The sequence below is a fragment of the Antechinus flavipes genome, chromosome 3 (assembly GCF_016432865.1).
Source record: "Antechinus flavipes isolate AdamAnt ecotype Samford, QLD, Australia chromosome 3, AdamAnt_v2, whole genome shotgun sequence".
Lineage (NCBI taxonomy): Eukaryota > Metazoa > Chordata > Mammalia > Dasyuromorphia > Dasyuridae > Antechinus > Antechinus flavipes.
This window is the reverse complement of record NC_067400.1, coordinates 620,142,048-620,167,520: the sequence shown is the minus strand read 5'-3', so window position 1 is coordinate 620,167,520 and position 25,473 is coordinate 620,142,048. Positions and strand designations below refer to the sequence as shown.

Genomic DNA, 25,473 nt, shown 5'->3' with positions numbered 1-25,473 from the left:
CCTGCAATAATCCATCATTTTGTCTCTCCATCTAAAATCTGAGCCATCTCTAGACCAGCTTCCACTCAGTCATCAGAGAGCTCTTCCTTTTAAAGCCCTGGTCTGACTGTGTCACTCCCTTATCAGTAAACCCCAATGGCTCCCTATTACCTCCAGGATCAAATAAGGAATCCTTATTTTGGCTGCTAAAGCCATTCATAACCTGCTCTCTTTCTTTCTTTCTTTCTTTCTTTCTTTTTTTTTTTAACAGTTTTTATTTTATTTTTTTATTAAAGTTTTATTTTCAAAACATGTACAGATAATTTTTCAACACTGATCTTTGCACAGCCTTGTGTTCCAAATTTTCTCCTCCTTCCTCCACCCCCTCCCCACATGGCAAGTAATCCAATATACGTTATTCATGTTAAAATATATTTTAACGGTTTTTTAAAGCTTTATTTCTCTGTGTGTACTTTTGGATCAAGCATACTGCTGATCCTTGCACAAGACACTATCTCCCCACCCCCTGCCTTTTCACTGGATGTCCGTTATACCCAAAATGCTCTCCTCCTGGCTTCCTTCAAGTCTCCTCCCAAATCTTTCTTTTTTTTTTTTTTTTTTTTGCTGAGGCAAATGGGATTAAGTGACTTGCCCAGGGTCACACAGCTAGGAACTGTTAAGTGTGTGAAGTCCGATTTGAACTCAGGTCCTTCTGACTTCAGGGCTAATGCTCTATTCACTGCACCATCTAGCTGCCCCCCAAATCTTACCTTTAGCAAGAAACCTTTCCTAGTCACCCTCAGTGATAGCTCCTTCTCTCTGAAATCACCTCTAATTTTATATGGGGGCAGCTAAGGGGCGCCATGGATGAGGAAGGCTTATCTTCTTGACTTCAAATCTGATCTCAGACTATTCCTAACTGTGTGACCCTGGGTGAGTCCCTTAACTCTGTTTGCCTCAGTTTCCTCATCTGTAAAATGAGCTGTAGAAGCAAATGGCAAACTACTCCAGAATCTTTGTCAAGAAAACCCCAGATGGGCTCACAGACACAGAGAGTTGGATATGACTAAAATAACTGAACAACAACAAATATATAGATACAGAAATAGTATGTAGGTTTTTTTTTTACTTGTATCTTCATTGTAATGAGAGTTCCTGGTGGACAGATAATGGTTTTTGACTTTCTCTCTCTACCCAACATTTATCACAGTGTCTGGTACATTGTCCACTTGTGTCCTACTCTTTGTGAGGAAGACTTTGTTCAGGGGGTTTTCTTGGCAAAGATCCTGGAGTGGTTTACCATTTCTTTCTCCAAAGTATCCCCATTTTACAAACGAGGAACTGAGGCAATTTGGGGTTAAGTGACTAGCCAGGGTCACACAGCTAGTATCAGGCTGAATTTGAACTCTGATCTTCCTGACTCCAGACCTGATGCTCTATCTATTGCACCACCAAGCTGCTCCATTTAGCACACATAAAAGGTTTTATAATTTTTGACTACTGATTCCTTCAGTTATGAAAAATACCCATGATGCAATACAATCACTTATTTTTATTTAGAGGCAAAACACATGATGAAAGGACAGGCAACAAATGAGAAAGATTTTAAAAGAGCAGGAAAATCTTGGTTCCAGTTCTTTAGACAACTGTCAGACTGAAGAGGGAGAGGAAGAAGGACAACAGAGAGAGATTAAATTCACTAGATCCAAATCCAGCAACAAATTCTGATCTACAGAGCAGTAGATCTACAGATCAGGTTTCAGTGAACTGTTGCAATATGGCAGCCACCTGCCAGTAGCTGCTGGAGTTCTAACTCAGACCTGTAGAATGGATCTTTTCATGTGGGAGGATGATGATGATACAAGGAGACTGACCTCTCTCCTCTTCCCTCTACCTCCAATTTATTTCATTCCCAATCCACAAGGAACGTCTGCGAAGGTTGCTTTGCAGCTCCTTCAAGTGTTATAATCCACAGCTATGGAGGCTCTCGGAGAATTGGCCTGTCCCTTCACCCAGGAATGGTCCTTAACAGTGAACTCTATAAAATTCATATTCATTTCAGGAGAGCAGCACTAATTCTTTGCTATCCACTATATGCAAGGTCTATTCACCAGGGCCATGTAACATTTGCCTTCGGTCATTCCATATCATGGCCAAGCAAACTTCCCGTCTGGTCTCTTGCTAAATGTAGCTTGGCTGCAATGATAAATCCATCAAGGTCTCATCCGTCCTCATTTTTTACTTTCCTTCACACTGCTGACTACCCCTCCTTCTGGATATTCTCTCTCCTCTGGGGGCTTTGTAACAATCCCCTTTCTTATTTCAATTTCCACCTGCCATAACGTGGCTTCTCGCCTTCCTCTGCAGATTCTTCATTTGTGCTCCTAAGTGTGGGTATTCTTGAGCTCTATTCTTCATTTCTTTTTTCTACACTGTCCCTTAATGACCTCATCAACTCCCATTCATTCAACTGACACCTTTGAACAGATGACTCCCAGTTATTTTTTTTTTTCTGATCTCCATCTCCAATTGCCTGCTCAACATCTCCACTGGATGCTCCTTGAACATCTTAGACGTCATTCTAACTTCCTAGCTTCTTGACTCTTGACCCTCATCCTTATATTCAAGTCTTGTCCGTTCAATGTCCTCAACATCTCTCAGACATGTTCTCTTCACAGCTAGGATGCAGTTATCATCCCAGTGCAAAGATGATTTAGCATTGCTACCCATCATACAGGCTACACTCTAGCCAAACTAGGGTGGTGGCTGTTCCTCTTCATGGTTTTTAAATTTTTTTTATTAAAGCTTTTTATTTACAAACATATGCATGGGTAAATTTTCAACACTGACCCTTGCAAAACTTTCTGTTCCAAATTTTCCCCTCCTTTCCCCCACCCCTTCCCCTAGATGACAGATAGCCCCATACATGTTAAATCTGTTAAAGCATAGGTTAAATCCTATACACACACACACACACACACACACACACACACACACGTATTTATACAGTTATTTTACTGGACAAGAAAAACCGGATCAAGAAGGAAAAAAAAAACCTGAGAAAAAAAACAAAATGCAGTGATTGTTCCTCATTCTATATCCTACTTTTTACCTTTGTACAACCTGGATCCATTCCCAGAATGCTCTCCCACCTCACCTTGCAACCTATAACTCCCTTCACAGATAAGCCCAAGAAGAAGAGACCATCAGAAAGCCTTTTTAATCTCCCCAGTTACTAGTGTTTCCCAAGTCACTGTGTTTTCATCTTGTATATAGCAATGTAAGGGAGCAGTAGAAACCACTCCACTACCATTTTAACCTTGATACCTTAATGAGGTCAGAATACATATTAATCAATCAATCATTCATAGGCTGAAATACTTAGTTAAAAAATCTTTGAAAGTCATTTAATGCAGTGAAATGAAGTTTGTTTCCACTTGCTAATGGGATTTCCTTGAATATTGTATAAAAACATTGCGACTGCTGGAAAAGAGAATTTTAGAAATCAAAACATGTCACTTCCCAGTCCCTCCCTGAGGAAGTCATCTGAGGAGGAAAAGGGAGGTTTTAACTTCAGACTGAACAAAGATTGACCATGCTAAGGGAGACTACCTCAACATCCCAGAAATGAAAGAAAAGGACTTCTAGCATCCAAGAACCACGAGTTATCCTTTTGTTCCATTGGCTCTTTGAGCTTGAGCTTACTTTCCCTTGTACAAGTGAGTTTCTCAAATATTTGAAGGGATGTTTTATATCAATTGATCTTTATAAATACCTTTTTCTTAAAAAAAAAAAAACTACTTACGGTTGATTGAATGTGTTTCAATTGATAATTTATAGGGGAAGCACACAATCAGATGGGTAGTAAGCAGACATTGGATCTGAACTCAGGTCCTCAGACCCCTCATTTATTGCACCACACCGCTGTTGGGGGTAGAATGGAGGGTTTCCTATAGGCAAGGTAGACTTGTATATTCTTTGACCTATTCCATTGTGTTTTATGTTCTTTGTCAACCACAACATTCAGTGCTGGTGGGAGTCCTCCTCTGATACCTCATGGTACAAAATTGCCCTTGGATTTCCTCCTTCATAAAATGATAGGAGCTAAACTGGTTAACATCTCAAGTCCCTTCCACTATTTGTTTTATAAAATTCAAATTATAATAACAACACTCTCCCTATTGGTTCCCATCCCCCCCCCCAAAAAAAAAATCCCAAGCAAACCAGAAGCAAATGAGATTCCCAATGACTGTGAAATAATTATGGTGAAAAAATAGAAGGGAATGTTGCCAGATTGTGAAAACTGGTAAATAGGAAAAATTCAGAGGAGATCTTGGGGACTTTTGTACAACTCACCCTGACGAGGTAAGGATTCACATCAAGGAGCTCATATAGCCTTTCTTATGACCTTTAACCTCTCTAAATCTCAGTTTCCCCACCTGCAGAATGAAGAGGTTGGATTAGGTAGACTTTGAAATTATTTTCTTCTCTAAACGTATGAGATTATGATACACTTTGTATAATTTGAATAGATAGTTTACATATTTATTTGTATAGACATTCTATCTCCTCAGTATCATGGAAACTCCGTAAGGAGACTGTTCTCTTCTTGCTTTTGTTGGGAGAAGAACAGTTGTTCAACAAATTTATGGACACACTCGATCACTTAAACGGCTATTTATGTTTCATTTTCTCATATTTTTTATTTATGAAACTATATGTACATTTCAATGAAAGGTTAGTTTTTAAAAGTACATCTGTCTTGGAAACACCCCCCCCCCTCCCGCTCAAGCTTCCCAAAAACAAAGAGTATTGAACTTCAGAGCTGGTAGGAGCCATAAAGATTATCTAACCTGACTCCTTAAGGATGGGAAAATTGAGACTTAGAGAACAGTAGTAGATTTGCCTAAACTCATACAGCTGGCTAGATAGTCGTATCTTCCAGCCTGATAATAATTTGACTTTGTTGACCTCTAAACTCTTTCGTAGGTCCAAATTACTCTTGAAGAAGGTTTCTATCTATCCCTGACAGTCTGTATTCCGAGTTGCTTCCCAATCTGAAATTCTGTGTTCTAAGGCTCCTTGCATTTCTGACAATCTGTGTTCTAAGATGCTTCCCACCCTAATTTCCCTTCCATTCTTGAAACTATGTTCTAAGGTTCCTCCCATCTCTGATGTTTTGTGTTTAACTTCTCTTCCATCTCAGAAAGTCTGTATTTTAAGTTGTGCTTCAGTTCTGATATTCTGTGTTCCTAAAACCCTCCCAACTATGAGAGTCTATAGAATGTTATTCTGTCTTCTGTTTTTAAAAAATAACCTCATGGAGTGGTTAAAATAAGGTTCTATTCGCACCACACCTGGTTTTTCCTTCAGTAACTATACATGCATCTTGTTCTTCCTCACAAAGCCCATTCTTAAAACTTGATCTCAGCATACTCGGTGCCAGTATATGTGGACTGCTGGGGACTGGGAGTTTTCGGGTTCTGGAAGCTGAGGCAGGCATAATGCAGCTCTGGGTCCTCCTCAGAGGTGGGGCTTGCTATTCTGTGGGATACTGGTCTCAGGGCTTGTTTTGATCTCAGTATCCTATCTGGATTCTGTAGAGAGAAGGAATAGTGTCAGGATGACTAGTAGGATCCTTGGACAAGAGGATGGTTGAGTAGGAACAGTCGAAGAAAGACTAGAAGACATTTTCAGTTCTTGAAAGGGCATAGGCTGGCCTCTTTTTTCCTTCCCACTGGGTGGGACTGCCTCTCTTACATCTGAACTATGGGTCACTGAAGATTTTTTAATATCCCTTCCAGGCCACATTTAGAACTCTTGAAGAGTGGACCCTATTTTCCCCAGCCCTTGAACTGTACATAACCTTTGACAAGAGAGGTCTAGCTCATCTCTTAAATGCCAGCTATGCATTTAATGATTTCCTCCCATTTTAATAGGGCACACTCTGGACATGGGGAGTAGGGAAGATGGGTAGGGTCAGTCCCAGGGGCTATTCCTCTGACATCATTTCTTCTATGACTTTGAGGAGGATTCCCCCATGACACTGACATGGTCAACCCATTTCTTCTTTAGATCTTCATGTCACAGATTTGATTTCTTTCCCCAGGAAAAAAAAATTAGATAAAATAAACTAAACTCACATTGTCAGAATAATAACAATAATAAAGACAATTTCCACTTGAAATCACAGAAAACTCCCTTGAAGTACTGTGGATAAGACAGAAATGGAAACAGTTATGCCAGAGTTACTCACCAAGGGGATGGCCTCTGAGGGAAGATGCTTATCACCCACATTGATTTCAGTTTTAGATGCTTTGGTCCTCATCGCTGTTGACTTCCTCTTACGGATCTTCAGTCTGATTAGATAAATGCATAGCTAATAACCAGGGCTTAGGGCTTGTTCTCTATCCCAAGTCCTCCTCCATCCCACTCTTTGATATGTCTGTTATGGTTGAGATTAAGACAATGATACTCAGAAGATGGGAGAAAAGATGGGGAGGCAAGGGAAGAGAAGGGGACATAGCCAGACAATTAGTAAAAAGGAAAAAGTTTTTAAAAGACCCCAAAGATAATACTCCTTGAGAGTCAAAACGAACTAAGAATCATGGGATTTTGAAAATGAGAATGGACCCTTAAGGTGATATAGTCCAATTCATAATTACGCCAAAATCCATTCTACTATATGCCCAAGAAAAGACCAGTCAGCCTCTAGTTGAAGACTTCCATCAATGGAGGCTCATGACCATGTAAGGCAACTCATTCTTTTTTTAGACACTTTTGAAAATGAGGAAATTGCTTATGTTGTATAGCTGAAATCAGACTCTCTGTTCTTTAGTCTGGACTCCAAAGAGAATGAATCTAATTCCTTTCCCCCATGACAATCCTTTAGATATTTTAAGACAGTTAACATGGGTTCCCTGTCTTTTATTTATCATTCAGCATCATTTCCTGGTGATTTCCTGCTTTCCAAGTCTATCATCATCCTGATCATTTTCTCTAGCCATTGTCCCTCTTTAAATGAGGCAACCAAAACAGAATACAATACTCCATCATGGGATGACCAGGGTTGAAGGCAAGGGGACTATGACTTCTTTCATTCTGGATCCTGCTTTGGTTCATATAGCCAAAAGTCCCTTTGGCTTTTCTCATAATCATGTCATACTTTTAAGTTTTAATAAGCTTAACCCCCTTAAAAATCTCATTTTTCCCAATACAAATTGCTGCCTAGTTTCATCTTTCTCATGCTAGACTGCTACAACTGACTTTTTTGAACTCATGTAGAACTTTACATTAATTGTCATCATTTTTATGTGACTGAACTATCTCCTAATCCTTTGTGTTACCCATTCCAAGGGTTTGAAGCTTCCGCTTGATGGACATAGCCTCAAGGAGATAATCCTTAGGGAAGAAGGTGACAATAATTGGCCTTGGAAAGCATTCGCAAGAGATAAATGATGGTGCTGTCATGTATTTCTTTAGACTGGGAGTTCTTAACCTAGGAGTCTATGGACCCATTTCATGGGTATATAATTTTAAATGGAACAAAATGATATCTTTATTTGAAATACAATTGTTTTCTTTTGCAATTTTATGTATTTTATGCATTTAAAAACATTATTATGAGAAGGGTCTTCCCAAGACTGCTAAGAGGATCCATGACACAAAAAAGTTAGCAATGACTACTTTAAACTATGGATTGACCAATGAAGTCATGTTAGTTATATAATCTTTCATGAGGGCAGAAACCCGAGATCATGGCCATCCAGAAGTATATGATTCATTCCAGAGAACTCTTGACAACTCAGAGCTGCAGACTCCAGAATTACAAATACCCAATACTCCCATCCCTCTCCAGCCCCAATACTCACAAAATAAGGAGGCAAAAAGATAAGAAGCCAATGACAAAAGCCCCACAGGAAATTCCCAGGATGTATGTTTTTATGTTCATTTCAGTGTCTGGAGTAGTTCTGTCTGAACACAGAAGGGAATGAATTAATCAATAAACAAACCTTTATTTGACACTTTGTAGGCATCCATCCTGCCTTCAGGAAACCTACATTCTATGAGTGGAAGCAACATGTTCTCATATAAATAATAAAGTAAAAATATTTGCAAAGTAAAGATAAGAATTTTTTCTCCTTTTGTATCTGTAGGGGAGATGATGGAAAGAATTATTAGCAGGATGGGATGTGGGGAAATGGGGATCAAGAAAGGCATCATGTAAGAAATAATACCTGAGGTGAGATTTCTAAGAGATGGAAATGAGGAAGGAATGAGGAACAGTCTGGCCAAAGGCTGGACATAGGAAATGGAATGTGGTGTGTTAGCAAGTAGGATAGTTTAAATAGGATGTTAAATAGGAAAGGAAGAATGGAGTCAAATTGTGAAAAGCTGTCAAAACCAAGTAGCAGGTATCTGACTAAGATGACAACTCAGACAAATAAGTGGGAAAGAATTTAGAATTCAGTTCAATGAGTAGAGTACTCATTCATTGCATTTTTTTTCCATTTCACAAACTCTGTTTTTCCATGAATTGGTTTCTTTTTCATATCTATTTTGTAGGGAGTTATATGTTTTTTTTTTTTTTTTTACCATTTCATCATATCTATTTTTAAGGAGTTTTCTTCAAATAATCTCTTTTTTCCTTTTCCATTCCTCTTGCAAAAATCTCATTTCCTTTCTTCATTTTTCTTCTAACTCTTTTTAAAGATACTTTTTGAATTCTTCCAAGAAAGCCATGTGAAATGGGGACCAGAACATATCTCCCTTTGGGGCTTCATCTGGTGTTGATTTGTCTTTAAGAAGCTCAGGGTTTGAGGTCTGTTCTCTCTCTCTATAAACGTTGTCTATGGCCAGAGTTCTTTTTGCTTTTTTGCTTATTTTAAGGGTTGAGATCTACTCTTAAAACAAAGGGGTGACAGTCACTTTAGTTCCCCTGAGACCAGTATTTCTGACTGAATTCTGAGGCTGGGTAATCATGGCCAGGTCCCACGTTCTTCCAGGGCTCAATGGCTTACAATTTGCCTTTTGTATTTTTTTTTGGTTGTTTTACATCAAATTTGCTAAACCACCAGCTTGCAACCAGAATACAGTAGCTAAGAGCCTTATAGAAAATTCCCCGGTGAGGGTCTATGACCCAGCTCCTGCCCTGGGCTCCTAATCCTGAGGTCTGGGCTTGTCAGACTGTCTTTCTGCCCAGTTGAAACAGATCTGTTCTGATGTTATTCCAAAGTATCTTCTTCTAGAAATGTGTTGTACTCCAAATATTGTGGGATCTGTCACTGCAAAACAAGTTCAGAAGCTTACTCTGCTATTGATTTGAGAGAAGGTCAGAGCAGCTCAGAGACATGTCTGCTCTCCACTCTCTTGGCTCCTGATTCCAGAGAACTCATAATGTATCATGCAGCTGCTCATTTTCTGACAGAGGGGTGAATGTCTCAGAGAACAAGTTGAGACATTTCCCCACCCAGATATAGCTAATAAAGGAATTTTTTTTTTGCTAGACTATACATGTCTATAACAAGAGTTTGACTTTTCTTTCTCTTTCAATGGGAAGAGATGAGAGAGAAAGTAGAGCTTAATTTTTTAATGTAATTTAAAAACATATGATTGTCTTTTCTAAGGTTGCAATAATCTATCCTAACAAAAAAAATCTAAAAATAGCACTGGACCAGATAATAATTACCAAGAAGTCAAAAAAGAAATTACTGGGGAAAAATCATTTCATTCAACCTAGAAGTGAATAAAATATAAGCCAGAAGCCCATAGCCAACAAGAAAAGAATCTGATAAAAAAAAGCTAGACCAACATAGATCATAGTGTTCCTGGGGGTCCCAGAGACTGGTCAGGAACATGCAGTCCTTGATGGAAACATTCAGACTTAGAACACCCCTTCTGAAAACACTGGAGGTCAAAGACCCTGAAGAATAACACCAAATCTCAAGAATCACTGAGTGAAGAGACACTCTAGGAGATGGAGGTCAGAGCAAGAAAATAAGTAACTCTGCTCAAGACCACGATAGGTCAAACACCTCAGTTAAAATTTTTCTAGGGAACAAAGACTATCTTTGCATGAAACATCAATTCAGAAAGCAAGGCTGGAACTTTGAATAAGCAGAAGATACCAATCAAAATGAAGTATGAACCCAGATATATCAGGAATCCAATTTAAAAGAGGAGAATAATTTCATAAAACTACAAGCATAAACCAAAGAAGAAAAATGGATTGTCTTTGACGTTTACAGGAATTCCATAAGAAAGAGATTTTTAAAATGAAATAAGAACTCAAGAGGAAAGAAATGAAAAGAGAAGAAAAAGTTTAAAACAGAAAATCGTATACCCTCTTTACTTAATGGATTTTCTGAAGATTAGAAGAGAACAAAATAACTCCATGAAACAATAAGAAATATCAAAAAATAAATTTTTTAAAAATAGAAAAAAATGTAAGATAATAAAACGCTACAAAAACAACTGACTTGGAAAACAGGTCAAGGAGAGATCATTTAAGAAAAATCAATTTCCCTAAAAACAGGGTACTCCTCCCCCCTCACACAAAAGAACCTTTTATACTATATTTTAGTAAATCATAAATTACAATTTTCTAGATCCATTAGAACCACAAAGTTCAGTGAAAATAAAAAGGAATACTACCTCTTGAAAAAATCTCCAAGAGAAAAATTTCCAGAAATGTCATCGTCACAATGCAGAGATTAGAGGTCAACAAAAATATATTGCAGATCTTCAGTAAGTCCAGATACTAAAGAACTAAAGTGAAAATCATTTAGGTTTCTACCATAAATAAGATCAGATTTTGGTATAAGTCCTCTAAAGGACAAACGAGAAAAGCACACAAGCAAGAATAACTTATCTAATAAAGTTAAGTGAAACAGATTTATTGGGAGAAAAAGCAAAATCATAACAATTGGAGACCTTAATTTGTCTCTTTAAAATCTAGATACACTAGGATATACTGTGACATATTTAACATGTATAGGACTGCTTGCCATCTGGGGTGGGGGTGGAAGGAAGGAGGGGAAAGGTCGGAACAGAAGTGAATGCAAGGGATAATTTAAAAATTACCCAGACATGGGTTCTGTCAATAAAAAGGTATAATTTTAAAAAAAATCTAGATACAATTAACCAAAACAGGTAAATAAGTGAGAAATTAAGATAATACAGGATGGAGAAGTAAACTTTTAATGGGATAGAGGTTTTTCAAATTTTCCTGATGACAAGAACAGATTTTAGTAAAAATTTTGAAGTGCAAACAAGCAAAGTCTAGAAATGTAAATATGTAGCATATCCCAGAAGTCAGTGCAGTTACCAAATTATATATAGGGATTTGATTGAAATACATAAGATTAGTCCTTCCATAATAGAGAATGTCCAAAGGATCTGAACAGGTAGTTCTGAAAGGATAGATGGTCAATCTTATGAATAGCCATATTTTAAAATTTCAAATTATTAATATTGACATTTGTATATCAAAACAATTCTGAGTCAGCTTTAAATCTATCAAATTGGCAAAAATGACAGAAAAAACCACTATTGTTGAAAGGAATATGGGAGGACAGTCACATTAATAATGCATTGCTGGTGGAGCTCTGGATTTGACCAGACATTCTAAAAATTTAGAACTATACCCCAAAAGTCACTAAATGGTGCATCCTTTGGGCCCCAGTGATAATGTTACTAGACTTATACCCCCTCCAAAGAGATCAGAGAAAGAAGGGAAATCACTAAAGCACAAAAAATATTTGTAGCATCTTTCCAGCTGCTGTTTCAACAAAGAATTGGAGACTGAGGAGGAGAAAACACAATGGCTGAACAAAAATATAGCATGTGAGTAAAGTCAAAGAAAGGACTATTGGTTACATGGCTCTAGAAGGGACATTTCTAGAAAAGGATCTGATTGGTGGGATTTTTTTTTCCAAGTGAGAAGATACAGGAAACCAGAAGTTACAGGTCCTCCTGAACTGTTACTGAGTCAGGGTTATCTAGACTGGGAAGTCTGAAAAGATCTATGGAAAGGCAGAACCTCAGGTGCCTCCCTAGATTCTGAGGTCCTCACTGTCAGTTCATTCTTGTCTACCCCCACTTACATCCCCTCTATCTCCCAAATAAAGTTAATAGAAGCAGGTAACCAGCATCTCTCAGACTAAGAGGAGAGATCCAGGTTCTGTTCTGATGCTTCCTGAAGTCTCAGCATCTTTGAGTATGTCAGTCTGTCTGTCTAGGAAGAAAGGGATCCAAGAGAGCCACTATATGAAGAAAAAAGGATCTCTAAAGGACTTAACAATTCTAGGAACTGAGGAAGGAAGCTTTCAGTGACTGATGTACCAGGCTCGGTTTTACAGAGCCACATTGAGGAAACTAGGGGTGTTCTGACTCTGGAGAGGGAAACTAGGAGGAAGTTGTGAAATGCCCAAGAAGACCCGGCCCACATTAGTGGGGGAATTGTGCCTCAGACTTACCGCACAGACCAGAAGGGTGTGTGAATGTGCACTGTCATTATGCCAAAAGAAATAAGGAAATGAGGGTTTTAGAGGATCCTTGGAAAACTAGTGAGGACTGATTAGAATAAAATAATCTATACAATAACAGCATTAAACTGTGGGCTCCTCAAGAACAAGAATTATCTTTTGCCTATCTTTATTATCCCCAGAACTTAACCTAGTACCTGGCACTTAGTACGCACTTACTGTTTGTTGACTTACTGTGAGCATTATAAAGAGAAAGAACGTCAAAAGACTTAAGAACTATAGGACCTAAGGCCACTTCTCTCCTCCAAGTCCTCACCTGGAACCAGCAGGATGCTGAGACTCTGGGTCCCATGATGGTTTTTCCCTTCACAGCGGAGGCTGAAGGCAGGATCTGGTTTTTGCCTCAAGCTCAGGCTGCTGTTGGTCCAGCACCCTGAAGTAGTAGACACCATCTGGAAGGTGTTGTTGCTGCTGTTTCCCTGGATGGGGTTGTCCCCCAACCACCAGTACAGGGAAGGAGTTGGCTCAGCTTGGACAGAGCAAGTACAGAGCAAGCCCTCCTCAGTCCAGGAACAAGAAGAGTTGAGTACCTTTGGAGGGTCTGTTGGAGTTGAGGGAAGAGATGGAAGTTTATTGTAGGACACTCTTGCCCTCCTCCCTTTCCCAATTCCCACCCCCACCTCCCCGTCAAGATTTCCATTCTCAATCCCTTTCACTCACACTGCACGGAGATCACCAAGGATGCCTTCTTGGATTCCAGTGGGTCCTCAGTCTGGCAAATGTACTCTCCAGAGTCACCTGGCCCTACCTGAGGAAGTTGCAGGCTCACAAGCCCAGCCGCTGAAAGCTGAGAGGAGGTCAGAATTTGCTTCCCCTTAGTCCAATTCAGAGAGACGGCTGGGTAACTGTCAGTGGTACAGCTCAGACTCAGGGACTGCCCTTCCAAGACTGGCAGATATGACTCATTTTTCAGAAACTTTAGGACTAGGGAGAGAGCAGCCCCAGAATAGTTTATAACAGACACTGCATCCCCTGCTTCCTCTTCTTTCCAATATGCACATTGCCTTCCTCCCTTGACTCCCAACACTTGTGCGTTGTTCCCTACCTGTCCACTTTCCTTGGTGAACCTGAATGGTTGGAGTCTCAGGAGGATCTGTAATGGAAACATAATGATTCTGGAATGGTTAAATTTAGATCTTATGTTTTAAAATTGAGACCATCTTCTCTTCTCTGGGTTCCTGCCTTTGGAACTTACAGATAACCCTGAGTTGCACAGTCCTCTCTGAAGTCAGACAAGATCTCTTGAAGGTTACTCGACAGGTGATGTTGGTCCCATGGTCCTGGGGTTTGGGAATGAAAGAGAGCTTTGAAGAGGTTAGGATCCTGGCGGCAGGATTCTGGGAGGAGAGGGCAGACCCTATCCAGAGAAATGTGTGGGAACTATCCACACAGACTTCTGGCATCTTGCAAATCAGGGTCTCTTGGTCCCCAGATTTCAGGGTCTTCGGGACTTGGATATCTGGTTTCTGTGTCAGATCTAGAGCAGGAAAGAAGGAGGCAGTCATACCCCAAGGATTAATGTAACCCTATAGTCACCTTCCTTTCCTCTGGGCATCCCCAGCTGCCCCCAATCCTTGGGCCACTTACCTGACACATTGACAAACACCTTCTTTTCAAAGTCAGGTTTTGATTTTCCTCTGTCTACACTGATTATATAATTTCCTGCGTCAAATTTCTGAGCATTCCTGATGATCAGAGAGCAATTATGGTTCGAGAAATTTCCAATCTTGAAACGATTTCTAAAATTTACAGATACGTTCCGTTGGGAATTATTGGTGGCCACTAGGTTGGTTGATTTTTTTTTGTTCCAAAACCAAGAGAAAAAGATGTTGTTGGGTTTGTTCTTTCCATGGAAGGAGAAGTTACAAGGAATTTGTACACACAGATACTCCTGAACGGTCACTGTTTCGGGCACATTCAGACTGAATGCTGCTTCTTGTTGGAGCTTCTCTGTGTGGGGAGATTGGGAAGAAGCTTAGAGGCCTCCTCGGGGCCTGAGGGTCCCCCCATCATTCAGTGTTCAACAACCTCACTCACCCAGTTTCAGCGTCTGTCACTACTTACCCCCCCAGACAACAGGCAGCAAGAGCAGACATAGAAGCATTCCTGAAGAAGCAAGACTGGGGGAGGAATCCAGGCTCCATCCTGGGACTTCCTCCAGCCCCGGCATCTGGAAAACGTCAGTCTGTCTGTTCAGAAGGAAAGATCTAAGGAAGCCATTGGAAGAAGAAGGAAAGGAAGCTCACAATTCTGGGAACCAAGGAGGAGCGGTCTCAGTGACTGCTGCATCAGGCTCAGTTGTCTCAGACTCAAATTCAAGGGGATGGATTCCCCCAAAGTAGCCACAATGGGGAAGCTGGGGTGTTTTGCCTTCAGAATGACAAACGAGGAAGAAGAAGTAGAAGCAAATTGCTGATCTAAATAATGGTAGCCTAGACTGGTAAGGAAATTCTTTTTTTTTATTTTTATTTTAATAGCTTTTTATTTAATAATAAATAATAAATTTAATAAAAAGCTATTAAAAATAAAAAAAGAATTTCCTTATTTTTATTTTTAATAGCTTTTTTATTTACAAGTTATATGCATGGGTAATTTTACAGCATTGACAATTGCCAACCTTTTGTTCCAGCTTTTCCCCTCCTTCCCCCCACCCCCTCCCCCAGATGGCAGGATGACCAATACATGTTAAATATATTAAAGTATAAATTAAATACAAAATAAGTACACATATCCAAACCATTATTTTGCTGTACAAAAAGAATTGGACTCTGAAATATTGTACAATTAGCCTGTGAAGAAAATCAAAAAATGCAGGCAGGCAAAAATAGAGGGATTGGGAATTCTATGTAGTGGTTCTTAATCATCTCCCAGAGTTCTTTCGCTGGGTGTAGCTGGTTCAGTTCATTACTGCTCCATTGGAACTGATTTGGTTCATCTCATTGCTGAAAATGGCCAGGTGCATCAGAATTGTTCATCATATAGTATTGTTGTTGAAGTATATAATGATCTCCTGGTCCTGCTCATTTCACTCAGCATCAGTTGCTATAAATCTCTCCAGACCTTTCTGAAATCATCTTGCTGGTCATTTCTTACAGAACAATAATATCCCATAATATTCATATACCACAGTTTATTCAGCCATTCTCCAATTAATGGGCATCTAATCAGTTTCCAGTTTCTGGCCACAACAAAGGGGGCTGCCACAAACATTGACCTCATAATGTTTATTACAATGAACAAAAGCCAAGTGTATCTGAGGATAGGAATGGGAAAAACAAGAGATTTCTTTAAGAAAAAGAAATATCAACAGAAAATTTCATGTGAAAATAAGCAAGGAAAAGATAAAAATGGAAGGGATTTAATGAAAACGGAAGAGTTGAGAAGAGGGGGCAAAAATATACAGAACTATACAAGCAAGATCTTAATATCCCCAGTAACCATGAAGGTGTGCTTTCTGATCCAGAGCCAGGCATCCTGGAGAATGAATTCAAATGGGTCTTAGGAAGCATTGCTGACAATAAAGCTGGTGGAGGTCATGGAATCCCATTTGAACTATTTAAAACTCTAAAAAAATCATGTTCTTAAGATACCGCACTCCATATGCCCGCAAATTTGGAAAACATAACAGTCCTCACTGGATTGGAATGGACCAATTTATGGGCCAATCCTAAAGAATGGCAATTCCAAGGAAGGTTCAAATTACTGAACAATTGGACTCATTTCACATGTTACCCAGGTTACATTTAAGATTCTGCAAGCTAGGCTTCAGTAATTTCTGAAATGAGAATTATGGGAAGAGTGAGTTGATTTCTGAACACGCAGAGAATCAGAAACCAAATTGCCAACAGTCACTGGATGCTGGAGAAAGCAAGGGGGTCCAGAAAAACATCTACTTCTGCCTCATTGACTGCAATGAAACCTCTGACTGTGGATCACAAAAAATAAGTCCTTCTCCTCAAAGGAGTCCTCAAAGAGATGTGATGACCAGATTATTTTACTTATCTCCTGAGGAATCTATATATGGGCAAAGAAGCAATAGAAAATGGAAAAAAGAAGAAAATAGAAAATAGTAAAGAAGCAATCAAAAATGGAACAACTGGTTAAGTTAAAAAATCTGAGAAGACTATATATTTTCACCTTAATTATTTAACTTAAATGCAGAGAACTTCATGTGAAATGGCAATCTGGATGGAACAAAAGGTAAAATTAAGCTTGTCGAGAGAAAGATGAACAATTTCAGAGATGTGGATAATACTACTCTGATGGCAGAAGATGAATTAAGAAGTCTTTTGATGAGGGTGAAAGAAGAAAGTGTGAAAGCTGACTTGAAGCTTAGCACACACACACACACACAAAAAAAACAACTAAGTTATTGGCAACTGGAAAATAGGGGGGAAAAGCAAGGAGGCAATGTCAGATTTTATATTTTGAGGCTCAATATCCTTGCAGGTAGTGGCTGCAGCCATGAAATTAAAAGGTTCTTGCTCCTTGGAAGAAAAATTATGGCAAATCTAGACAGCATACAAAAAAACAGAGACGTAATCTTGATAACAGAATGGTCAAAAGTATAGTTTTTAAAGTAGTATATGTCTGTGAGAGATAGACTAGCAGAAAGTAGCAGAAAAGAAGTGCTTCTTCATATTTCCTCTTCAGGCTAACATTGTTCCTTGCAAGAAAAGAAGGGAGACTCTGTCTTCACTGTTACTCTTTCTAAATATTCACTGATAATCCTATTAATAGTATGATGGAAAATTTCCACAGAAATTAAAGCCAAACTCTTGGAGTTATAGTTTGTGAAATAAAAAACAATTTTTGTGAAAATTGGGACATTTACCTTTCTCAGTTTTCATATGCCTTTCCCATTCTCCATAGTCTTTTTTAAAGATCACTGATGGAAGCCTAATAAGTAACTAAATGGAACAGTGGACAGAGGAACAGCCCTGGTGTCAGGAAGACCTGACTTTAAATTTGATCTATAATATTTGCTAGCTACGTGACCCCAGGAAAGTCATTTAATCCTTAAGCCTCAGTTTCCTCATGAGCTGAAGGAGGAAATGACAAACCACTCCCTTTGACAAGAAAACCCCAAATGAAGCCATGAAAAATCAGATACAACAAACTGACTATATAGTAAGACCAATGGTGTTGATCCAATCACATCTCCCAGTAATTTCAATAGTCCACGTTATAATTCATCTAAGACTTGTAGACTAGAGCTCAGCAAGGGAAGATAATAATAATAATAATAACAGTAACTAGCATATATATAACACTTCAACCATTTCAGAATACTGTACATTCATTATTTCATTTATTTCCCACAAAAACCCTGTGAATTAGGTGCCATTATAATTCCTCCTTTTTTTTTTTTAAACAGATGAAGAAATTGAAATTAGGTGATTTGCTAGGATCACACAGTTAGTTAACTAAAGCAAGATTTGAATTCAGATCTTTGATAATTATTCATTGCAGGGAAACAGAAGCCAAAGTTATGGCTTGTTCTATCCATTATCATCATTACAATCCCATTCACCTTGAAGGGAAGGCCATCCTTTTCTTTGCTCTTCTTTCCCTCCTCCCCATCTATTTTCTTTAGTTTTTTTTACCTCCATGTAGCCTGAACTTCAGGATGCAACACTATTCTTGCAGGACTATTTTCATATTATTCTTTTTTTTTTTTGGCCTTCTTATGGATATATATATATCAAAGTTGGTCGTACCTCCTTCTTTTGGTAGAAAGGTAGAGATCTATGTGTTCAGAATGTTAAATGTACTGTCAAAGTCAGTGGAGTTTGTTTTTTGTCTGATTGTTTTTGGTAATGATAATAATAGCTAGCATATATAGAAGGCCTTAAGATTTGTAAAGTTCTTCACAAATAATACCTCATGTAATCCTCAAACAATCCTGGAAGGTAGATATTATTATTCCCATTTTACAGGTGAAGAAACTGAGTCCGACACAGATTTAGTCATTTGTCCAGAAGCACAGATAGTAAGGGTCTGAATCAAGGTGTGAATTTAGATCTTTCTGACTCTAAGTTTAACCCTCTCCTGAGCTGTCTGCAAGGGTGGGGAGCAGAATGAAGAAGTAAGAGGAGTATATCCAAAAATGACTATGAAATAGTCACAGACTTACAAGGTTTTAATTGAAAATTCCCTTAGCAACCCCACAGTTCTATTTTAACAACTTCCCCTTTGTTCTCCTTCCTCTTCAGAATCGTTCCTCTTTCTGGTTTCAGAAGGCTTCTCGCTCTTTCTGGGCTATCTTCTCTGGGAGGCTTTTGGGCCATGGACTCTTTTCATTGAACCTTTGGAAATCCATTCTCCCTAAATAGATGGCATATGTCAGCCGGGGCCTAGCCTTTCCTTCCCTCTCACAGACTCTGAGTTGGACTCATTAATTTGCCTCACTTTGTCTCACAATTCCTATTATTTCTATTTCCATGATTAGTTCCTCTTTTGTTGAGGAAAATCATGTTTAGACAGCTATTCCCCTGCTGGTTCCTGTCCCTTTTGAGAGGTAAGAAAGATCATTCCACTTCTCACTTCTATTAATGTCATTTTAGAAGGCCCAAAATGTAATCAGCTTAAAGGTGAGAGTTTTCCTCTCTACCTTAGTTGATATAGTCTCAGAATCAATTAATAAATGGATAAGAATATCCTAACAAAATGTCTAAAGATTTTTCTACAACACTACAATGATGTATGAATAGATTTCTCTTTGTCTTTTTGTAACTCTCTGCTTCTTTCTCCCTCTCTCTCTTCCTCCTTTTCTTCCTCCCTCCCTCCCTCTCTCTTTCTCTCTGTCTCTGTCTCTGTCTCTCTCTTTCTCTGTCTCTCTGTTTCTGTCTCTCTCTGTCTCTCTGTCTCTGTCTCTGTCTCTCTGTCTCTCTGTCTCTGTCTCTCTCTCTTCTCTCTCTCTCTTCTCCCCCCTCCCCCCATCTTTGTCTCTCTCTGGCTCTGTCTCTCTTTGTTTATGTCTCTGTTTCTTCTGTCTCTCTCTTTTCCTCCTTTTCTTCCTCCCTCCCTGTCTCTCTCTTTCTCTCTCTCTCTCTCTTTCTCTCTCTCTCTCTCTCTCTGTCTCTCTCTGTCTCCGTCTCTCTGTCTCTCCCTCCTTCTCTCTCTCTCTCTCTCTCTCTCTGTCTCTCTCTGTCTCTGTCTTTCTCTCTTTCTCTCTCTGTCTCTGTCTCTCTGTCTCTCTGTCTCTCTCTCTCTCTCTTCTTCCCCCTTCCCCCTATCGTTGTCTCTCTCTGACTCTGTCTCTCTTTGTTTATGTCTCTGTTTCTTCTGTCTCTCTCTTTTATTCTCCCTCCCCCTCACAAGAGAATTCTAGGACCTGGTCAGAAGTTGAGGGAAAGCCACTGTAGGGGAAGAACCTTGTGGTTGGCTGAATCAGTGAAGCCCCTTTGGGACTATATATGATCAAGGAGTCTGTGTTTCTGAAAACTTTGGAGGAGGGTGGCACTTAGTCTGCTTCTCTTTCTTCACTGCTCAGTAACCCACCCAGCAAAGACCCGCACCCAATTAGAGATGCATGAGAACTCTACAAAGAAAGAAAATGCTTGTAGATGTGGGTGAGTTGTTTGGTCATATGTTTATGACTAATGGTGGTGTTTAATTCTTCACAGAGTTTCCTTAGTAAAGCTACTGGAGTGGTTGGCCATTTCCTTCTCTGCCTCATTTTATGGATGAGGAAACTGAGGCAATCAGGGTAAAGTAACTTGTTCAAGATCACACAGCTAGAAAATGTCTGAAGTCAGATTTGAACTCATGAAGGTGAGTCTTCTTAACTCCAAGGCTAATGCTCTGTGCACTGTGGTGCCCCCTAACTGTCCCATTTGGGCACACATGTTCTTTTATATATTATCTTAATATTATATTACTTTATGTTTCTGTCGATCCCCCTCATGGAAAAAATCTGTATTTATGGGAAAGTATTTCACAGGGAGTGGTTGGAGAAAGTGTTTTTTGGTAAATACCATCCCTACTATATCAGCCGAACATGAATCAAAGTTTTCTGACTGATTTTCAAATGGAAGCACACTGATGCAAGGTTGTAGTTAGGAGCAGCTGACTCCTAGGGTTATCCCTACAGTAGTTTCTTTCCCCTGAGGGCTCAAATATTAAATACAGGACAAGTCAGGGAAATGACACACATGGGATGCTATAGAAGGAAGAAATCATTATTAGCTTTTCCTTTTAGAGAGAAAGAAGAGGAAGAGAGAAACAGAGAGACAAATATATAGAGAAAGAAAGAAAGAATGAGAGAGAGAGGCAGGAGAGAGAGAGAAACAGAGAGAGACAGAGACAAAGACAGACAGAGAGAGAGAGAGGAGAAGAAGATGTAGAAGAAAAGAAGGTGAAGAAGAAGAAGAAGAAGAAGAAGAAGAAGAAGAAGAAGAAGAAGAAGAAGAAGAAGAAGAAAGAGGAGGAGGAGGAGGAAGAGGAAGAAGAGGAAGAGGAGGAGGAAGAGTAAGCAGAGGAGGAGGAGGAGGAGGAAGAGGGCAGAGACAGAGAGAGAGAGAGAGGGAGAGAGAGAAAGGGAGAAGAGGGAGAATGTATTAGGGACTTGCAGATGCTTGGATAAATCAAGGCTGTATTGACCTCCTCTCCCACCACATCCCATTATTTCATTATGTCTCTGGGTCAGCATTTAAATTGTTTCATGCCTTTTATTTTTTATCCCACAATCACCCTAGTGCATTTATTGTGCATCTGCTGTGTGGCTGGTACCGTTGTAGGTGCTGGGGAGGCCACTTTTAAATGAGACAGTTTGTCCTAAGGTCCTTCCACTCTGACTGGCTGCTCTCTCCTTAAAGAAGCCTCCCTTCCAAGAAGGTTAAGAACAAGTCACTGAGAGACACATAGATGACAGTGGAGAGAGAACCGGCCCTAAAGTCAGGAGGACTTCAATTCAAATCTTCAGATATTTAATATTTCCCCAAGCAAGTCACTTAACCCCAATTGCCTCAGCTAAATAACTAAATAATAATTCCTGGGAGCCTTTGCCTGACAGTGCATGCTGTACATTTATTTCAGGACTGGCCATCACTTCTGTGCAGAAAGAAGACAATTTGTGTTCCTCTGTGATCTTTGGTAGCCAAAATTGATCAAGACATTTGATAGGATGCCTGTTGCTTCCTTTTTCTATGACCATTGTATGGATTGTTCCCCTGGGTTCTGCTTCCTTCATTTTCTTAAATTCACGGAGTCATAGAAGTTTTTCCACATTTCTCTGAATTCCCCATATCCTTCACCCCCAAACCCATGGCAAGGATAGAAGGACACAATTTAGAACCAGCAGGGATTTCTTCCTCTGCTCCAATCTGTAAACTAAGGAAGAATCCACACTATACCCTAACTCCAAGTAGAAGCAATTCACTTTCTCTTGAGTTAAGCGCTAGTGGTATTATCTCCTTTTCATAGATGAGGAAAGAGAGTCTTAGAGAGATTAATTGATTTAGAATCACACAAGCAATAACTGTGTGAGGCAGGATTTGAACTCAGGGACTCATGACTTCAGGCCTGGGGCTCTAACCACAGTACCACCTAGCTGCCCCTAGATTGCTTCTTATGGGTTGAATGGAAACACTCTCTTCTCTCTCTTTGGTCAATTCTCCCTCATTTTGAATGAATTCCCACAAACTCTGGCTTTATTCAAGATCCAAATGCCACAACCAAGTTTTCTCAACCAATCCAAATATTTCTTGAATAACATTTATTAAACACCTACTATGTGTCAGGCACTGTGCTAAGGCCTGGGAAATGCTATTGTTCTTCCTTCATTCTTGGAAAGGACCAATCATCTGGTCTTGCACATGAATTGGATTTAAGTGAGGTAAAACTACACAAAATTATCAGCCTCACTCTTTCCTCTAGAGCTATCAGAATTCAGTGGCAAGACAAAAGTCAAGATGTCTCATAATGGCTCAGTGAACTGAGGGTATCCAGAAATTAAACACAAGGAACTTAGAATGGGGGCTGCAACAAATAACAAACAAATATGCACAAACATGCTAAATGCAAGATAAATTAGAGATGGCCAATAGAGGGAAGAGTATCATATACAAGAAAGAGCAAGATATCTATCGTGGCTAGATCATAGAGTAGAAGGGGAGAATGCTGGAAAGGAAGAGGTCAGGCGGGGGAAGGCTTTATTCTAAAAATAATATTTTATATTTGATCTTGAAGCTAATATAGAGTCACTGAATGAGTCGGGGGATGACATGGTCAGATTTTGCTTTAGGAAAATGCCTTTGAGAAAAAAAAAAAGGAAAATGCCTTTGAAAATTGGGGAGAGCATGGATTGGAGGGGGATACTCGAAGTAATGAGAGCCATTAGAAGACTTAAAGTAGCCAAGGTGAGTAGGTGAGTAGAGATGAGAGCCGGCACCAAGATGGTGGCTGTGGAAGTAGACAAGAGATCTGTGGAACAGGCATTGAGAAGATAGGTACGTAGTACAATGGAGATTGTCCTGTTTTGAGCATTGGGAAGGTCTGAGTTCAAATCCTATCTCAAGTGCTTATTAGTTGTAAGATCTTGGACAAATCTTTTAATCATTTATTTCATTTAATTCATTAAATAACCATTTAATTCATCTATAAAATATGGATGGTAAAAATATTTACTCCCTAGGGTTGTTGTAAGGACCAAATGAGACTTTTCCTATTCCTATTCCTATTTTTCTATTCTTAAAGCACAGTACAAATCTTAAAATGCTATTCTTCTTATAATATTGTTATAAAATATCAATATTTAGCAACTTAATCAGAAATGTGGAGTGCATGTGGGAGTAGGGTTGAAGATAATACTAAAGTTGAGAGCCTGCTTTGACTGGGAGAAGGTGGTCCCTTGAGCATTCAAGGTGTCAAAAAAAAAGGTTTTGTTATTTTAAAGACTAAGTCTTCCCATCTCGTTCCGGCTGCAAATACAGAGGCTACTCATGGTCCCGTACTGGTTAACATGGGAGCTTTGACCTGTTCCTTTTTTGACTTGGTCCAGTTTTCCTCTCCATAGACTATCCAGTGGCACCTACTCTCATTTTGATGATTCTATGATGGATACCTCTCTGGACAGCCCATCACAGTTTAGAATTCTCCAATTCAAAAGATTCATAAGCTTTAGCTTTCTGATGAGCTGAGATTACAAGCATGTGAGACAAAATTTTTTGTTGCTTAAACATTTTCCAGTTGTCTTTTCATGACCCATTTGGGGTTTTCTTGACAAAGATACTGGAGAAGTTTGCCATTTCCTTCTCCTGATTTGACAGATGCGGAACTGAAGCAAATGGGTTTTGCCCAGATTTGCCCAGGGTCCTAAAGCTAGTAAGTATCTGAGCCTACACTTGAACTCAGGAAGAGGAGTTTTCTTGATTCTAGGCATGGCACTCAATCCACTGCTACTGTGCATGATAGTACTTGGCAATGACAGGAAAGTTTGGAAGAAGGTAGCACTGGGAGGAAGCTAATGAGTTTATGACTAGTATCAGTTATATTTCTCTTTAGCAGTTTGGTTCTCCTATTTCACTATCGAGGTTTGCTCTATTGGTTCTAGATGTAGTTGGACACTTTGAACACTCCTTTCCCATAAGTTTAATACATTGCAACTCATAACTCCTTAGCTCCAGGTATTCAGCCTTCCCCATAAAGAAGTATGACAGGTAGACACAACCATGCCATGGAAAACTATTCCTATAACTTTGCCAAGAAAATCTCAAAGTCATAAAGAGTTGAACATGACTGAAATGAATGAACAAAAACAGCTATCATTCCAGACTGAAGAACTGTCTATGTGTTAATAGAAGGATAAGAATAAATAGATTCTCAAAATTTCCATTATCATTAAGAATTATAGAGAAAGGTTAAAATGATAGGGGATAAATATATTTATTCTGTTTCAATAGTCTTAGGAGAAGACACAAATGAGAGGGATGGAAGAGTCTAGGGGGAAAGGGAAGGAAAAGGGGAAGGAAATAATTATTTCATAATAGAGGATTATAAGATGAAACTGCATAATCATGAAAGAAGGAAGGGGGAAGAAAAAAACATTCTATGAACCTCAATTTAAACGTATTGAATAAAGAAAGACTGAACACAATTACCCAGAGATTTTAATTTATGGAAAAAAACTCAAAAGGAAAATAAAGGGGGACAAGAGCAAAGGAGAGATAAAGATGACATGTAAGAAGGAGGGCAGAATATGTAAGGGAATAGTCAAAAGCAATCTTGGATGTTGGAGAGAGTAACATGAAGGGAAGACTAAAAAGAAAGGAAAAGTAAATAAAAATTAAAAACCAGAGGCAGAGTAAGGATGAAAAAAGAGCTGAAACAGAGGAACTATCTGATTTGTTTATAAAATACAAGTGTCACACAAATTTCCTTCCTTTTATAGTCATCTTATTTGTAAAGAGAGAAGGCAGCAAAAAAAAAAAAAAAAAAAAGAAAGAAAAGAAATATAAGCACATATTAGAGGTAATAAATGATTAATGATTATAGTTGAGAATGTTAATGTGATGAAATCACCCATAAAAAGAAGAAAACAAAGGTTTTTTGTTTGTTTTTTAAGCAGAATCTGCCAATATCCTGTCCATAAGAAATACATCTGAAGCACAAGATTGTGGTAGAGATGAAATAAGAAGATAGAAGCAATTACGCTTCAGTTGAACTCATAAAAGCAGGAGGAGGGATCAGCTAAACAGGGCAGTGGATAGAGTACTGGCTCTGGAGTTAGGAAAATCTGAGTCCAAATACAGCCTCAAGTACATTTATCAGCAGTGTGATCCTGGGCAAGGCACTTAACTAATTGCCTCCAAAAAGAAAAAAAAAAAAAAAAAAAAAAGGCAGGAATAGCAATCATACTTTCAGATATGTTAAAGTCAGCATAGAAAAAAATACAAAGAGATAATATATTATGGAAATACATTATATTTAAAGGCATTATGAAAGTCAA

General features: G+C 39.0%; 1 protein-coding gene across 1 annotated transcript; it reads right to left on the bottom strand.

Moving 5' to 3' along the window:
* Positions 1-4,656: 4,656 nt before the first annotated feature.
* SIGLECL1 (SIGLEC family like 1) lies at positions 4,657-14,841 on the bottom strand. Its single transcript, XM_051989600.1, has 9 exons — positions 14,589-14,841; positions 14,112-14,474; positions 13,720-14,001; positions 13,570-13,617; positions 13,185-13,448; positions 12,781-13,065; positions 7,851-7,953; positions 6,236-6,338; positions 4,657-5,576 (listed from the first exon to the last, which is right to left on the bottom strand). Exons 1-9 carry the CDS (start codon positions 14,692-14,694, stop codon positions 5,394-5,396), a joined length of 1,737 nt encoding a protein of 578 aa, XP_051845560.1. The 5' UTR covers positions 14,695-14,841; the 3' UTR covers positions 4,657-5,393.
* Positions 14,842-25,473: the final 10,632 nt, after the last annotated feature.

Coding starts and splice junctions, on each gene's coding strand:
- SIGLECL1 (XM_051989600.1), bottom strand. CDS start 14,694: ATGCCGGGGCTGGAGGAAGTCCCAGGATGGAGCCTGGATTCCTCCCCC. Junction 7,954..12,780: donor CAGCATCCTGCTGGTTCCAG/GTGAGGACTTGG, acceptor TTCTGTGTTCAG/ACAGAACTACTCCAGACACT. Junction 6,339..7,850: donor TCTTTTTGCCTCCTTATTTT/GTGAGTATTGGG, acceptor TTATCTAATCAG/ACTGAAGATCCGTAAGAGGA.